At 40.0% G+C, this 17,740-nt stretch overlaps 1 protein-coding gene across 1 annotated transcript in view; it reads left to right on the forward strand.

The window, feature by feature from the left end:
- Window positions 1-17,740, forward strand: part of UBE2G1 (ubiquitin conjugating enzyme E2 G1) — a 41,066-nt gene that overhangs the window by 2,660 nt on the left and 20,666 nt on the right. Inside the window, exons 2-3 of the mRNA XM_027767169.1 lie at window positions 332-434; window positions 12,396-12,493. Of these exons, the coding sequence (XP_027622970.1) occupies window positions 332-434; window positions 12,396-12,493 (201 nt within the window). The remainder of the gene's footprint in view (window positions 1-331; window positions 435-12,395; window positions 12,494-17,740) is intronic.

A 17,740-nucleotide genomic window follows, 5' to 3' on the forward strand; every position in this document is an offset into this window, starting at 1 on the left:
AACCATATGTGCTGAGAGATGAGCTGGATACCTGCATTGTAACAAACTGTCTTAAAGACCACTGTATGCACATACAGTGGTAAGAGCCTGACTGGACAGCAAGCTTGAAGTAAGAAAGCAGCTGCAGCTGCTCTTCTGGTTAGTTGCTATACTCATGACTTCTTTGTGGTATGGAATGGACATGTTTTGGCATAAGAGAGCATTTTGTCTGGCAAGATACATCCATTTAATAGTTTAGAAATTACAGCACATATGGTCAAGTTCTGTCATTTATTTGTTAGGTAAAAATCAGGTGCTTAAAAGTTTTGATCAAATTTTTCTTTTTCCACAGAACTCAACAAAAATCCAGTGGAAGGCTTTTCAGCAGGTTTAATAGATGACAATGATCTCTACCGATGGGAAGTTCTTATTATTGGTCCTCCAGATACACTTTAGTAAGTATAATGGAATAGATATCTTCAAAATGGAGCTCTTTCAGTTAATCAAAATTAAAACTATCATGGCAAACTAAAATGGAAATACTTTTTTAAAGAGCAGATGAAATCACTGTGTCTAGTATAATTTGTATTGAATTTGATCAGGTCTAGGTTTTTGGGTTCTGTTTGAAGCTCTAATGTCTAAAACCTGCTGCTTTAAAAAAAGTATATAATATTTGGTCATGGGGAAAGTAATGATAACATTTTTCATAAAAATGGAAAACCATGTCATGACTTCTCCCGGTGACCTAGTACTTTATATTGAGATATTTTCAACACCTGGAATATGTTATAGGAGAGCCATCTTTATGGTGAGGTTATATATAAATAACCTATTTTTTAACTTGTATCTCAGAAATTAGATTAGTGTTTGCAGGGTAATGGAAGAAGAGTCTTTACCATTCTTAACACTTTAACATTTCATTGAAGCACTGGATGTTTATTTGTGGGACATTTTCACAGAACAATATCACACACACAGAAAAAACTTCAAATATCATCTATTTTAATGATTCTCTAATGAGTCTCCCCAGAATACTGGTCTGACTGAAGGTCACTTTTCTCTAGTTTATAGAAGTTATTGTTATTGATTGGTGATACATAAAATAATCTATTAACTATGCCAGCAGGTAGCATGGTGGTTAAGGTACTGGACCTCACAAGGCTGATGCTGCAGTTCAAGTCCCGGATCCAGTAACTTGAAAAAACATGCTGGGCACGCATGTGTGTATGCCCGGAATCTCAAAAGGAGAATAAATGAGAGGAGACTGTGGTGTGGTCATCTCCCTGGGGGGGTGACTTCTCACTTTCTCTTTCTCTGGTAAACGCACGTGCCCTGTGGCAAAAATCTAAAATAAATAAATAGAAGTCTGTTAACTGACTACCATTTTTTTTTTTTAATAATTATTTATTTTGTAGCCGGCAGGTACATGGTGGTTAAGGGCACTGGACTCCCACGTGGCCAACTACAGTTCAAGTCCCGGACCTGGCGGCTTGCTTTTCTCACTTTCCTTCTCTTCTTTCTCACTCTGTCCCTCTCTGGTTAAATTTAAATAAATAAATAAAACAAATACATAAAGTTAAATAAAAAAATTCTTTAAAAAAAGAAAGTATTTATTTCATTTATTATGATTATTATTTAATCTGTATAGGACACCTGTATTTACCACAGAGAGACAGAGAACGAAAGACAGGGAAAGTGAGAAAGCGAGCCACCCAGTTGGGGACTCAGACTGTGGTCAGCCATGTGGGAGTCCAGTGCTCCAACCACCACACGACCTGCTGACCTCTGACTACTAGTTTATAATCAACAATTTAAAGATAGATAACAGAATGTAGTGGTATGAAAGGACAATATGAGCATAGAATATCTTATTTCCCCAACATATTTCTAGATTCAAAGATCACAAGTTTAGTTTCTGCTCTGTTTATAGACTGACCTAAATTTACTTACTAGCATTATTTATTTATTTATTTATTTATTCATTCATTCATTCATTCATTCCGGAAGAGGTTTTTGCTATGGGGTATGTGTGCTCACCAGAAAGACAGAGAGAGACAGAAAGAGAGAGATCACCCCCAGGGGGATGGCTATGCCACAATCCCTTCTCCTCCATTCTTTTGGGATTTGGGGGCACACACGTACATGCACCCAGCATGAGTTTAAGACACTGGGTCTGGGACTCGAACTGCAGTTGACTACATGGGAGTACAGCTGTATAGCTATTACACCAACTGCTGTTCCCATTATTTATTGTTTTATAAGATGTATCATGACAGGGGCTGGCAGGTGACTTGGTAGTTAAGGTGCTAGAGACCCATGTGGCCCACCACAGTTCGAATCCCAGACCTGGTGACTTGCTTTGTCACTTAACCCCTCATCAATTAAATAACAACAACAACAATGATAAATATGATTAAATAAAGAATTCTTTTTGAAAAAAGATGCATAATGACCTATAAATATATATAAGTGACTAGTACAGTCCTACTTTTTTAAAGAGCAGATGAAATCACTGTGTCTAGTATAATTTGTATTGAATTTGATCAGGTCTAGGTTTTTGGGTTCTGTTTGAAGCTCTAATGTCTAAAACCTGCTGCTTTAAAAAAAGTATATAATATTTGGTCATGGGGAAAGTAATGATAACATTTTTCATAAAAATGGAAAACCATGTCATGACTTCTCCCGGTGACCTAGTACTTTATATTGAGATATTTTCAACACCTGGAATATGTTATAGGAGAGCCATCTTTATGGTGAGGTTATATATAAATAACCTATTTTTTAACTTGTATCTCAGAAATTAGATTAGTGTTTGCAGGGTAATGGAAGAAGAGTCTTTACCATTCTTAACACTTTAACATTTCATTGAAGCACTGGATGTTTATTTGTGGGACATTTTCACAGAACAATATCACACACACAGAAAAAACTTCAAATATCATCTATTTTAATGATTCTCTAATGAGTCTCCCCAGAATACTGGTCTGACTGAAGGTCACTTTTCTCTAGTTTATAGAAGTTATTGTTATTGATTGGTGATACATAAAATAATCTATTAACTATGCCAGCAGGTAGCATGGTGGTTAAGGTACTGGACCTCACAAGGCTGATGCTGCAGTTCAAGTCCCGGATCCAGTAACTTGAAAAAACATGCTGGGCACGCATGTGTGTATGCCCGGAATCTCAAAAGGAGAATAAATGAGAGGAGACTGTGGTGTGGTCATCTCCCTGGGGGGGTGACTTCTCACTTTCTCTTTCTCTGGTAAACGCACGTGCCCTGTGGCAAAAATCTAAAATAAATAAATAGAAGTCTGTTAACTGACTACCATTTTTTTTTTTTTAATAATTATTTATTTTGTAGCCGGCAGGTACATGGTGGTTAAGGGCACTGGACTCCCACGTGGCCAACTACAGTTCAAGTCCCGGACCTGGCGGCTTGCTTTTCTCACTTTCCTTCTCTTCTTTCTCACTCTGTCCCTCTCTGGTTAAATTTAAATAAATAAATAAAACAAATACATAAAGTTAAATAAAAAAATTCTTTAAAAAAAGAAAGTATTTATTTCATTTATTATGATTATTATTTAATCTGTATAGGACACCTGTATTTACCACAGAGAGACAGAGAACGAAAGACAGGGAAAGTGAGAAAGCGAGCCACCCAGTTGGGGACTCAGACTGTGGTCAGCCATGTGGGAGTCCAGTGCTCCAACCACCACACGACCTGCTGACCTCTGACTACTAGTTTATAATCAACAATTTAAAGATAGATAACAGAATGTAGTGGTATGAAAGGACAATATGAGCATAGAATATCTTATTTCCCCAACATATTTCTAGATTCAAAGATCACAAGTTTAGTTTCTGCTCTGTTTATAGACTGACCTAAATTTACTTACTAGCATTATTTATTTATTTATTTATTCATTCATTCATTCATTCATTCTTTGCGGAAGAGGTTTTTGCTATGGGGTATGTGTGCTCACCAGAAAGACAGAGAGAGACAGAAAGAGAGAGATCACCCCCAGGGGGATGGCTATGCCACAATCCCTTCTCCTCCATTCTTTTGGGATTTGGGGGCACACACGTACATGCACCCAGCATGAGTTTAAGACACTGGGTCTGGGACTCGAACTGCAGTTGACTACATGGGAGTACAGCTGTATAGCTATTACACCAACTGCTGTTCCCATTATTTATTGTTTTATAAGATGTATCATGACAGGGGCTGGCAGGTGACTTGGTAGTTAAGGTGCTAGAGACCCATGTGGCCCACCACAGTTCGAATCCCAGACCTGGTGACTTGCTTTGTCACTTAACCCCTCATCAATTAAATAACAACAACAACAATGATAAATATGATTAAATAAAGAATTCTTTTTGAAAAAAGATGCATAATGACCTATAAATATATATAAGTGACTAGTACAGTCCTATGGTTTTTATAGAAATTGAGAATGGGGGGTAGAAATAGGTGATCTTGAGCCATCCAGTTGTGTGGTGGTTAAAGTAGCTGGATCCCAGGTGGCTGACTACATGGCTGGAGTTGTAGATTCAGTGGCTTGAAGAACATGCCAGAGGTGTACGTTTGCTAGATATCCCAAGAGAAGAATGGAGAAAGGATTGTGTTGCCATCCCCCCTGAAGGAGTCCTTTCTCCTATTACGCTAAGTGCCGATCCCTGTTCCTCTTTTCTTTTTTCTTTTTGGAGAGATATTTGCTATAGGGCGCGTCCGCTTGCCAGACAGACAGAGACAGAGAGACAGAAAGTGAGAAAGCACCCCCCCGGGGGGATGGCCACACTGCAGTCCCTTCTCCACTCTCCTCCTGGGATCTTAGGCATGCACACACACATGCCTGGCATGATTTTGAAGTCACCAGGTCCGGGAATTGAACTGCAGTTGGCCTATTGGGGTCTAGCGACATAACTGCTGTGCCATCTGTTGGTCCCCCATTTGTTTGTTTGTTTGTTTCAGGTTTTTTTCCTTTGGGTGTGTGTGCTTGCCAGAGACAGACAGACAGAGACAGTGAGGGAGAAAGTGAGAAATCATCTTCCCAGGGGGTATGGCTATAATGTAATTAATCCTTTCTCCTCCATTCTCCTCCTGGGATCTTAGGCATGCACACACACATGGCTGGAGTGAATTTCAAGCCACCAGATCCGAGATTCCAGCTGCTGTCTGCCATGTGGGAGTCCAGCAATGTAACCATTACAACATCTGTAGGCCGCAAAGTGAGCCTTTTAAAGTGTTACCAAAAATCAAGTATTTAATAGAATACTTAAAAAGGTATTTGTTGCTTTCACAGTAAGGAAGTTAATGTTCTCATAGTTACCTCAGTGGAGTGAAGAGGGTAGAAACAGGCCATGCTTAGAGTCATTTGTTGAGCACTCTTGAACATGACTACATCGACCTTTCTGTGAATAACTGCCTGTGAAGGGAAGCAGAGGCTTGTAATGGGGAAAGAGGGATTATAATACTGAAAATAAGTTAGTATGGGCTTAGGTGGTACCCAAACTTAAGGATCGGATTTATCACTTTAATAGTTAAATCATAGAAATAGCACTGTACCAAAATTCTGTCAAATCAGGTGTATTTCATGGTGTGATTATTAGCCTTCATTTGATCACTAGAGGGCACTCTTCAGTCTTTATAGTTTATGTAGTCAGTGGCTGGTATACTCAGGAGTTTCTTTTATTAGCTTGTCAGGAAAGGCATGACTCAGTTTTGTATAGAAAAACGTGGAAAACTAGGTCATGACTTCTTCCATAACCTAATCATTGAGACTGTTCCATGAATATTAATTTATTCATTATACCTATTTTCATATAGTAGTGAATTTTTATTTTCTATTATTGAGTATGTCTAGTGCTTTTTAAAAAGAATCATTTCATTCAACTTATCTATCTGTTTATTTATGTAAATTTGACTAGAGGGACAAAGCTAGAGAGGGCAAAAGTGAGAAAGGAAGCCACTAGGTTTGGGACTTGAACCACTGTTGGCCATGTCGAGTCTGTGTCCTTAACCACCATGCCACCTGCTGGCCCCTCTAGCAGGTGAGTGGTCATGCTGTAATCTTTTCTCCTCCGGTTTTGTTTTTGAGATTTTGGACACACATGCACATGGGCTGGCATGTCTGTGAAGCCACTGAGTCCAGGACTTGAACTGCAGAGTTGGTCATGTAGGATCTAGTCACTCGAAGCACTACACTACCAGCTGGCCCTCTAACTCTCCTTTTCTTTCCTCACCAGTGGCTGTCTATTCAAGGAGTATGTTTTATTTTGTTTCTTACCAGTAGCAATGGCATGAAAAATTTGGAAATGTTAAGAGTTAAAGTATGTTGTATAGTATTGCCTTACCTTGGCTGAGTATAGAGTGTCAGCTAACCAAACTGACTGGTTACAGTTGCCAGATTCTGTTAGTTTATCTCATCTATAGTAGATGTATTACATCTATTATGAAATTCTTTTATACTCCTGTGTAAGACTTCAAGGCACAAGTCACAAGTGCTGTAATTAAATTCTGGAGGCAGTGAATGTAGTGTCTGTGTTGCTGAGAAAATGACTGATCAGTAGCAATGCTGTTCATTTATCACATAGTGCTTCAGAAAATGGACTTGGGGATGCTGCCTTGGCTTAGCTACCTAAGTGTGGAGCTTTTATTAGTTGAATGACTTTGAATACTTTAAATTTGGTCTTTGTGGTTTTGTTTCTAGGATTAAAAACCTTATGCTTTGGAAATGTTTAGAATGTTACATGTTTTATTGCTTATAATAGCAAAAAGAATTTGGAAGAAATAAAACATCAGAATAGATAATTATAGAATATGGCAGATAAATAAATGAGACAAAATAGGTGCCAAGAGGGATATGAATTTAAAAAGTAATACTGAACAAAATTTCACAGGACAGCATATAATATACCATTTAAATAAGATACATATGGCAGGAGGATAAGATGTGACCTTTGTAAGATTTGTTTGCCAGAGAATACATATCCTTGCTGGGGGCAGGTGGTATATAAAGCATCTCCCACTAGGGCATGGTAACATCTTAATCCCTTCTCTTTTTCTCTGTCCTGACATTTTGGGCACACACTCACATGCACCCAGCGAGTCTCCAAAGCCGCTGGGGCCAGGACTTGAACTGCCCACAGACAGCCATGTGGGATCTAGGTCTCCCCTCCCCCTCAACCACCAGTACACAGATGACCAAGATTTTTATAGTTTAATACAAAAACAGTAAGGGAGGAGCCAGCAAGTGGCATGGTGGTTAAGGCACTGGATTCCCACGTGGCTATGGTTCTAGTCTAGTGCCTGGCAGTTTGAAAATCACACTGGGTGTGTGTGTGTGTGTGTGTGTGTGGGGGGGGTGTCCCCAAACCCAACAGAGCGCAAACAAACAAACACAACAGTAAGGGAGGCTTCATTGAAGAAACTTGAACCAAGCATAGGTTTCTTCCTTTTTTTAAAAAAAAAAAAAAAAGAATTTATTTTATTTAACTTTATTTACTTATTTATTTTAATTTGACTAGAGAGGGACAGAGTGAGAGAGAGAGAGAGAGTGAGAAAGCAAGCCACCAGGTCTGGGACTTGAACCACAATTGGCCATGTGGGAGTACAGCGCCTTTAACCACCACACCGCCTTCAGGCCCCATCAAGAATAGGTTTTACAGCCTTTTCAAATGTGAAACTGCTTGCTAGTAACTGTACTATTAGTAATTCATGGTGAATAAAATAGATAGACATTCATCTTGCTCCCTACACTGCCATCTTTGTATATTTGGAAATTAGTTAACATGTGGCATGTTAATGTTTAGCTTACAATGTTTTTGTACCCTGTGGATTTTGGGGTTCTTTCTTGCTGTAATTTGGTTCACTGGAAGTTTGTACCCATAAGTCGGGTACTACTGAGTTAGACTTTGCAAAAAAAAAAAAATGCAGGTAGAATTTCCACAGGTAAACTGGAGATGAGGGATCCACAAAAGGGAGGAAAGTGATAATAAATTGTCTGGTCATTTCAGACCAGGTGAGGTAATTTCAGATAGAATAAAAATTCTGTGCTTTTTAAATCTTTAGGGTAAGCCTATTCTGTAAATTTGGTTGACATTTGTAGGTTGAAAACAGTTTAGAGAGATACTAAGGCAGTTTTCTATGATGACTATTCTGATCAGCTACTTTGAGGCTTTTGAGTGGATGTATCGTAAATCGAGCGCTCTGATGAAGCTAACCTTATTCCAGTGCTATTCCTTGACATTATTAAGTGCCTTGGCTTTGGTGCCACTGTTTTGATGACCTTTTACATAGATGCTTTGCACTTTTTTTGTATTTATGGTTTTTAAACTTTTTTGTTGTTGTTTTTCAGTTATAGGGTGCGTGTGCTTGTTGAAGACAGTAAGAGAACAGAAGAGAAATCCCCTCCAGGGGGATGGCCATAGTACAGTCCCTTCTCCATTTTTCTTATGGGATTTTATGCATGTTTGTACATGCCCCAGCATATTTTTTAAGCCACTAGGTCCAGGACTTGAAACATGCTTTTACCCACATGGGATCCAGCTGCCTTTATCACCAGGCCACCTGGCAGGCCCTCATCATCATCTTTGACTTTTTTTTTTGTAGAGGTTTTTGTTATAGGGCGCGTGCGCTCCGCCAGACAGACAGAGAGAGACAGAGAGACAGAAAGCAAGAAATCCCCCCCCAGGGTGGATGGCCACGCCACAATCCCTTCTCCTCTGTTCTCCTCTCAGGATCTTGGGCACGCATGCACACATGCCCAGCGTGAGTTTTAAGCCACTTGGTCCGAGACTCGAACCATGGTCGACTACGTGGGAGTCTAGCGACATAGCCATTACAGTAACTGCTGGTCCCCATCTTTGACTTTTGACTGTTAAATGTAGATAAATTGTCCCGTTCATTACGTTTGTACTTTATTACCATATTCATTCTTCCCATATTCATTCTTCAGTCTTTTGTAGTCTTTTCCCTATTGCTTTTTATAAACATTACATTATTGAGGTTATTGACTTTTTATACTTTCAGTGTAACGTGGCCTTTCCTGTTTTGAAGTATTTATTAATAATCTATATCTCTTTTTAGAACTTAAATCTATTCCTGCTCACTGTCTTGCTGTTATGATTAGAAAAAGTCAATAAAAAAAAATACTTACAGGACCAGCAGATGGTGTAATGGCTACGTTGCTGGACTCCCGTTTAGTCGACCATGGTTCAGGTCCTGGACCCAGCAGTTTAAACTCAGGCTGGGCGCAAGTGCATGTGTGTCTAAAATTGTAAGAGGAGAATGGAGGAAAAGGGACTGTGATGTGGCCTTCCCCCTGGGGGTGATTTCTCGCTTTCTGTCTCTCTGACTCTATGGTGGGCACATACGCCCTATAGCAAAAATCTGTCTTTAAAAAAAATAACAAATTGTGGGACCAGCAGTTGGCATAATGGCTATGTCACTGGACTCCCATGTAGTTGACCATGGTTCTCGGGCCCAGTCACTTAAACTCATGCCGGGCATGTGTGCATGTGTGCCCAAGATCCCAAGAGGAAACTGGAGGAGAAGGGATTGTGGCGTGGAAATTCCCCTGGGGGATTATTTCTTGCTTTCTGTCTCTCTGTGTCTCTCTGGCAAGCGTATGTGCCCTATAGCAAAATCTCTCCCCCCAAAATAAATAAATAAATAAATTGTCGCAGTTGAAACTCAAGATGGCGCCAGCAGATAGTGTGGAGGTTAAGGCAGCTGGATTCCACATGACTGTGCATTAAATCCTGGACTGAGTTTCTTGAAATATGTGCCTGGTACATGTGCATGTGTGCTTAAAATCCCAAGAGGAGAAGAGATTATGATGTGGCCATCCCCTCGAGGGGTGATATTCTCTCTCTGTGTGTTTTGAGCACACAGACCCTAGCAAATTTAAAAATTCAAGCTATATAGAAATGTGTAAAGCAGAAAGTAAAAATCTCTAGTTCTGTGCTCTAGATAACCATTATTATGTATTATGTCTGTTTCCATCCATTTTTCTGTATGTGCACAAACACACTCTCACTCTTTCTTCTTAAAGACAGATGGGCTTGGGGCCATTAGGTGGTGTGGTGGTTAAGGGCACTGGACTCCCACATGGCCAACCATGGTTTGAGTCCTGGACCTGGCAGTTTGCTCTTTCACTTTCTCGCTCTTTCTCTCTCTCACTTACTCTGTCCCTCTTGGTTAAATTAAAATAAATAAATAAATAGTAAAATTAAATAAAAAATAATTCTTAAAGAAAAAGATAAATGGGCTTATTATTATAACCACTTTTAAAAATTTAACAGTAGATTTCTCATACTATTCTATGACTATGCTTATTGCTGATATTTTTCTTGATATTTTCCATCTACCACTAAATGACCAGTTCCTCAGTGATCTTGGACTGTTCCCTATTGTAGCTCTTTTTTTTTTTTTGGAGAGGTTTTCGCTATAGGGTGCGTGCGCTCACCAGACAGACAGAGAGAGACATAGAGACAGAAAGCGAGAAATCATCCCCCAGGGTGATTGCGGTCACGCCGCAATCCCTTCTCCTCAGTTCTCCTCTCGGAATCTTGGGCACACACGCACACACACCCGGTGTGAGTTTAAGCCACCAGGTCCGGGACTCAAACCTCAGTCGACTACATGGGAGTCCAGCGACATAGCTATTACACTAACTGCTGGTTCCCTGTAACTCTTCACATAGAATAGCACAACCAGGGAATTGATGTGCTTCTGTTTGGTGAATGAGCACCATGGTAATGAGCTGAGAGTTCTATTTCTTACTGATTGAAAGTAAGCACCGTCATATCACTCTGCTGTACTGGGGTGTACCTTGGATCATAAGAAGAGTCAGATGTCCAGATTGCTCCTGCAGTAGAGAACTTAAAAGAGGTGATATGGAGACTAATGGTTAGTTTAGTGGTAGTCAAGTAAAATCTTTCTTTCTAGATAGCATTTAAGCTGAATATCAAACATTGATCAGAAGACAAAGGGAAAAGGGTATTTCATGTGCAGGTGACATTTAGTACCAAGGCCAGCAGTCAGGAATTTAGCCATTTTTGCCCTCAACTTAAGGCAGACTTGATCCCTTTGCTTTTAGATGTTAATGTATTGAACTCACTGTTTTGTTATTTTAGAACAATTTTTATTACATGACAGTGTATGCACTCACTAGCCACCTTTGTTTATTAAAATCAAATAAACTAGGTGCCGGTAGGTTTGCAGTGTTAAGGCGTTGGACTCCCACATGGCTGACTGTGATTCGAGTCCTGGGTCTGGCAGCTTGCTTTTTCACTTTCCTTATTTCTCTGGTCAAGTTGAAAAATAAACAAAATTAGGGGCCGACAGGTAGCATGGTGGTTAAGGGTGCTGGATTCCCATTTGGCTGACTGCAGTTTGAGTGCCAGACCTGGTGGCTTGCTTTCCTGCTTTCCCTTTCTCTTTCTTTCTCTCTAAGTCTGGTCAAATTAAAAAATACTAATAATAAATGGAATTAAATAAATAAATAATTCTTTTAGAAAAACCCTCACAAAATTAAGTAATCTCTAAAAATTAGATACTGTAACAGATTTAGTTACTCACTTGCATTCACCATGTTTCAGGGTAGTTAGCGGCTACCATACTGGTCAACACCAATACAGAACACCTCTAGCACTGGACAAGTTTTCTTACAGCACTGTTTTGGAACATCTAGAGTATAAACTCCTTTAGAATACAGTTTGGAGGGCAAAATTAGTGTGGTTGTTGATGTGCTGTACTCCCATGTGGCTGACTGTGGTTCGAGTCCCAGACCTGGTGGCTTGGCTTCTGACTTTCTCTGTCTCATTCTCTCTCTTGACCCTGCATACTCTATAGCAAATTGAAGAATAACGATAATGATAAATGAAATTAAGTAATTAAAAAAAAATAATATATTTTATTCACTGCTTGATGCACAGTGATGAATAAATATTTGGTACAAAAATGAATGAATAAGTGGAAGGGTGAAAGGAAGCAGGATGTCTGTTCCCAGACAGAGAGTAATAAAATGTCCATTAGCTTTAAGAGAGAGAGATTTCTGTGTGTTCGGGGAACTGAGAGAATGTTGACTAGAATAAAGAGAAGAATGATAGTTAGAGATCACTGTAGAGGAGCTGCTATTATAGCATAGCAATAATGTGACCTGATTGGCATACCTTTTCTAAGCAAACAGTTTTTTCCATTTTTACTAGTCTTCGTGAGTTTAATAAGGTGGTAGGTATAACAGTTTATTAAACTGGATATTTGAATAAATAACTGGATATTGGGAATCAAGATTATTTATTTCATTTTTAGCATTAGCACCAGCAACCTTATTTTATATTTGTTTTAATGATTGTATACCTATAAGCAGGAACTTATAGGCAAGAACTTGTTTTTGTTTCTTTTTTTCCAGTGAAGGTGGTGTTTTTAAGGCTCATCTCACTTTCCCAAAAGATTATCCCCTCCGGCCTCCTAAAATGAAATTCATTACAGAAATCTGGCACCCAAATGGTAAGTTCATCTAGTTTTACTTTTCCATTTGCAGAGATGACGACCTGTCAATAAGAAAAGAGGTAGTTTTTGATAAAACTGCTTTGCAATTGTACTAAGTTTGTAGTGTTCATCATACACACAGCCTTGTACCAAATGCTTGAAAAGATAAGGGAGTATCAGATGGTATAGGGAAGTGGCTTTTTGCCTACTTACTTAGTTTTTAGCTATTTTTGAGACTCTCAGTGTTCCAAACTAGAGGCCAGGCTATAGCAGTCAGTACTGAGGGAGTTTGTCATCGAGAACATCATCTCCAAGGTTTCAAGTGACACTGGCTGTTACAGAGTCTAATAGAAATAATTAAACCTGGGTTTTTAATATGTATTTCCTCATCTTACCTTTTAGACCAAGGGCAACTCTTAAGTTTTTTTCCATATTCTCACCTTTGAAAAGGAATGTTTCCACCTACCTTATAAGGGATCAGATAAAATAGCATACTGTATATTTGTTTCTCAGGTATTGTTTCATCTGTTAACCCAGTTTTAAAAATCCTGGCAAGAAGACAGAATATCCATTTTAAATTGACCGTGTGTAGACAAAATAATGTAGAACATATGGCCACAGTCTTCATAAATGGTCATGAAGCAGACCCAAGGAAAACTAGTGGGTTTTACTTTTCATCTCCTTCAGCACTTTTAGATTATCATAAAAATTTGTCTTGGGACCAGCAGGTGGCATGGTGGTTAAGGTGCTGGACCGAGTACCGGACCTGGTGGCTTGCTTTCTCACTTTCCCTCTCTATCTCTGTATCTCTCTCTGATCAAATTAAAAATAAATGAGTGAATAAATAAAATTAAATAAATAATTTTAAAAATGTTGTCTTAACATTATCTGAAATTGGTTTATTTTAGAATTAATTTAGTCAAGGATGTCTAATATTAGTAGTTTTGTAAAAAGACACCAGAATATAGTAAAGTAGCCATTCAAGTATTTATTAAAAAACTGTTTGTCAAAGTTGTTTAAACAGAATTATATGGGAGTAATGGTTGTGTTGCTGGACACCAGTATAGTCAATCACGATTGGTTGAGTTGCTGGACACCAGCATAGTCAATCACGATTCAAGTCCCAGTCTTGGTGGCTTAAAATTCTTTATAGGCGAATGTGTGTGCCTGCCGAAAATCCCAAGAGTTGACTGGAGGAAAAGGGATTGTAGTGTGACCACCCCCTTCTTGAGGATTACTCACTTTTTAGCTCTCTCTGTCTCTCCAGTGAGTGCATGCACCTTAGAGCAAAAAATCTTTCAACAAACAAACAAAACCCCAGAATTTACCAGTAGTTACCTCTAGAGCTCTTAGGACATGATTAGAGCCTCCTTAAGCTAAAATACCATGCTGTATATTTCAAGCTGGGAAAGCATCCAGTAGTGCTTTGCCAGAAGTGATGACCTTGACTTCTTTACTCAGAGATGATCTGCTGTTGCAGATTCACTGTGTGAGCCAAAGGCTGGAGTACAGAAGCTGTGTTTATAATGTCTCCCTGGACTTTTGGCCCTGTTTTGTATGATCTTCACTAATTATTCTTATTATTTTGTTTTGTTTTTGACATAGGGTGCATGTGCTTCCTAGAGAGAGACAGAAGGAGAGGAGAAAACACACACACACACACACACACACACACACACACACACACACACCAGGGGTCATTGTGGCCACACTGCAGTCCCTTCCCAGTTCTTCTGTTGGGATTTTCAGCAGGCGTGCGTACACACCTGGCATGTTTTCCAAGCCACCAGGTCTGGGACTCCAGCCTCAGTCAGCTATGTGGGAGTATAGTGCCTTAATTATCACGCCACCTGCTAAACACACATGCATTAACATAAGTAAAGGTCAGATGCTAATGAATGAATAAGTATTTGTTAGAAATATGGAATGGAGGGACCAGCAGATGATGTAGTGGTTATATTGCTGGACTTCCACATAGTCAACCATGGTTCAAGTCCTAGACTGGTGGCTTAAAACTCACACTGGGTATATGTGTATGTGTGCCTAAGATCCCACGAGGAGAATGGAGGAGAAGGGATTGTGGTGTGGCCATCCCCCCTGGGGGGTGATTTCTTGCTTTCTGTCTCTCTGTGTCCAGGGAGCGCATGTGCCCTATAGCAAAAATCTCGCTCTCAAAAAAAGGGGGGTGGGCAGCAGTTAGCGTAATGGCTATGTTGCTGGACTCCCACGTAATGGACTGCGGTTCGAGTCCTGGACCCGGTAGCTTAAACTCACACTGGCTGTGTGTGCGTGCGTGCCCAAGATCCCTAGAGGAGAAGGGATTGTGGTGTGGCCATCCCCCCTGGGGGGTGATTTCTTGCTTTCTGTCTCTCTGTCTGTCTCTGTTTGGCGAGCGCATGCTCCTCCCTATAGCAAAAAAACCTCCCCCCCCCAAAAAAAAAGACACAAAACGGAGTACAGGGAGTCAGAAATAGAGTCATCTATTCCCTTCTCTTTCAACATAGATCACTTCTATGATCCCAGAGTGTGGGAACTTTTCCCCACCAGCAAGCAAGCAGTTCTTCAGTGGATACCAGCTTGGCATCCCCTAACTCAATTCAGTTCTGATGCTATAAACCTGGAGATAGGTTGGGTCCCACAGTTGTGATCTCATTCCCCCAAGAGTACCCCTGTTTCAGACACCAGTCCCAAGTCCGTGCCTCCAGAACCTCTCACTGACCAGTGACAGGTTGGTGTTCTCATAACCCTCATCCTTCCTTAGGTTTGATTAATTTTCTAGAGTGGCTTGCAGAACTCATGGAAATGGTTACTGATGGATACTGATGTATTTTAAAGTATATTTAAAGGATAAAGATGGGGGCCGGCAGGTGGGGTGGTGGTTAAAGTTGCTGGATTCCTACATGGCCAACTGCGGTTTGAGTCCCAGGCCTGGTGGCTTGCTTTCTAGCTTTCTCTTTCTCTCGCTCTCACTCTGTCCCTCTCTGGTCAAATTAATATGAAATAAATGAATAAATAAAATCATTCTTCTCAAAAATAAAAAAGAGGCACTAGTAGTTGGCATAATGGCTGTGTTGCTGGACTCCCATGTAGTTGACTGCGGTTTGAGTCCTGGACCCAGTGGCTTAAACTGACGCCAGGCGTGTGTGCGTGCGTGCCCAAGATGCTGAAAGGAGAGTGGAGGAGAAGGGATTGCGGCATGGCCATTCCCCCTGGGGGATGATTTCTCGCTTTCTGTCTCTCTGTTTTTCTCTTTCTGGCTAGCACAAAAAAAAAAAAAAAAAAAAATGGTAGGAAGGACAATTTAGTTTTTCTCACTTCTTGACCATTAGCCGTGGGGCGGGGGGGGGAGAATGGAGAATAATTTAAGATTGACTGGCCATTAAAAAAAGTAATTATAGAATTGAAATCAGAATGAGATACCCTTTATAAACCTACTAGAATGGCTACAAAAAGATAATAGCAAGTATTGATGAGGAAAGAAGTAGAGAAAATTTTGTTTAGGATTATTTATTTATTTAATTTCATTTGTTGTTACTTTTTTTTTTCCTCTTTCTTTTTGGGACCAGCAGTTAGTGTAATGGCTATGTCGCTGGATTCTCATGTAGTTGACTACGGTTCGCGTCCCAGACCTGGTGGCTTAAAACTCACACCGGGCGCGTGTGCGTGCGTGCCCAAGATCCCGAGAGGAGAGTGGAGAAGGGATTGCGGCATGGCCATCCCCCCTAGGGGGTGATTTCTCTCTATCTGTCTCTCTGTCTCTCTCTGTGTGTCTGGCGAGCATACGCACCCTATAGCAAAAAACCCTCTCCAAAAAAAAAAAAAGGAATAATGTGGTTCTATTCAAACAAAAAGCATACATTAGATAAGCATCAGAAAGTGACAAGACATTACAATTTAAGTCTGGCCTGTCATATTTATTTATTCTGCCACTATGGGTATACAATAAAGTACATATTCATAAGCAAGATGTAGACTTGCATGATTGCGAATGCTTCGTGTAATGAGTACTAACCAACTGTGGAAATGTGACAAAGGCTTAGAAATGGTGTTCCCCACACTGGTCATAAGTCTGAGTGTTCATTAAGCAGGTCATTCAGTGAAGTGTAGCTGTATGAAGTATTGAGTAGGCACATTTGTAGAGAACAAAAGTAGCTGAGTGGTTGTCTCAGCTAGAGGGAGAGGTTAGGGGGAAATAAGGATTGATTTTTTTTTTTAATTGTTATTAAGAGAGAGTTTTGCTAGAGGGCACATGCGCTTACCAGAGAGACAGAAAGTGAGAATTCACCCTCTGGAGGGATGGCGATGCAACAATCCCTTCTCCTCCATTCTTCTCTCAAAATTTTGGGTGTGCATGCACACATGGCTGGTGTGAGTTTTAAGCCACTAGGTCCAGAATTTGAACCATGTACAACCGTGTGGGAGTCCAGCGATGTAACCATTACACCACTCTCTAGAAAGATAGACAGAAAGTGAGAAATCACCCTCCGGGGAGATGGCCACACTGTAATCTCTTCTCCATTCTCCTCTTGGAATCTTGGACACACATGCACATATGCCCAGCATGAGTTTAAGCCACCGGGTCTGGGACTCGAACTGTGGTCAACTACATGGGAGACATAGCCTCCAACTGCTGGTCCCAGAGATCTGATTCCTTTAACCATTTGTATAAGGTCTCTAGGTTACAAGGCTAATCCTGCACAAACTCACTTAGTTACTGGTTTATTTACTTACTTGGTTACTTAATTACTTAAAAATCCCTGTGCCTGCAGAGAGCGACAGAGAAGGAAAGTGAGTACGCACCCTCCCCATCACCCCCCCTGCCCTCCCCCCCACGATTGTTACATTGTAGTCTCTTCTCCATATCTCTTTCCTTGTACACATGTGCTGGGTGTGTTTTATCAAGCCACTGGGGTCCGGGCTCGAACTTTGCATTCAGTCAGGTAGAATCCAGGTACCCTAACCGCCCTGCCATGGGCCCATCCCAAACTTTTGATGTTTTCAAAGTAAGTTGAGAAAAATGCTTATTATGCAATAAGTAAGGAAAACTACATACAACAATAATCTTTGTGCCGAACATTATAATGTTATCAATTTTTATGTTATTCTTGCCTCTTGATCTTGCATTTTCATTTTAGGTAACATATTTATTTATTTATTTATTTATTTAACTTTATTTATTCATTCATTTAATTTTAATTTGACCAGATTTATTTATTTATTTATTTATCTTTATTTATTCATTCATTTAATTTTAATTTGACCAGA

Source organism: Tupaia chinensis, unplaced genomic scaffold (assembly GCF_000334495.1).
Source record: "Tupaia chinensis unplaced genomic scaffold, TupChi_1.0 Scaffold143973_1, whole genome shotgun sequence".
Lineage (NCBI taxonomy): Eukaryota > Metazoa > Chordata > Mammalia > Scandentia > Tupaiidae > Tupaia > Tupaia belangeri.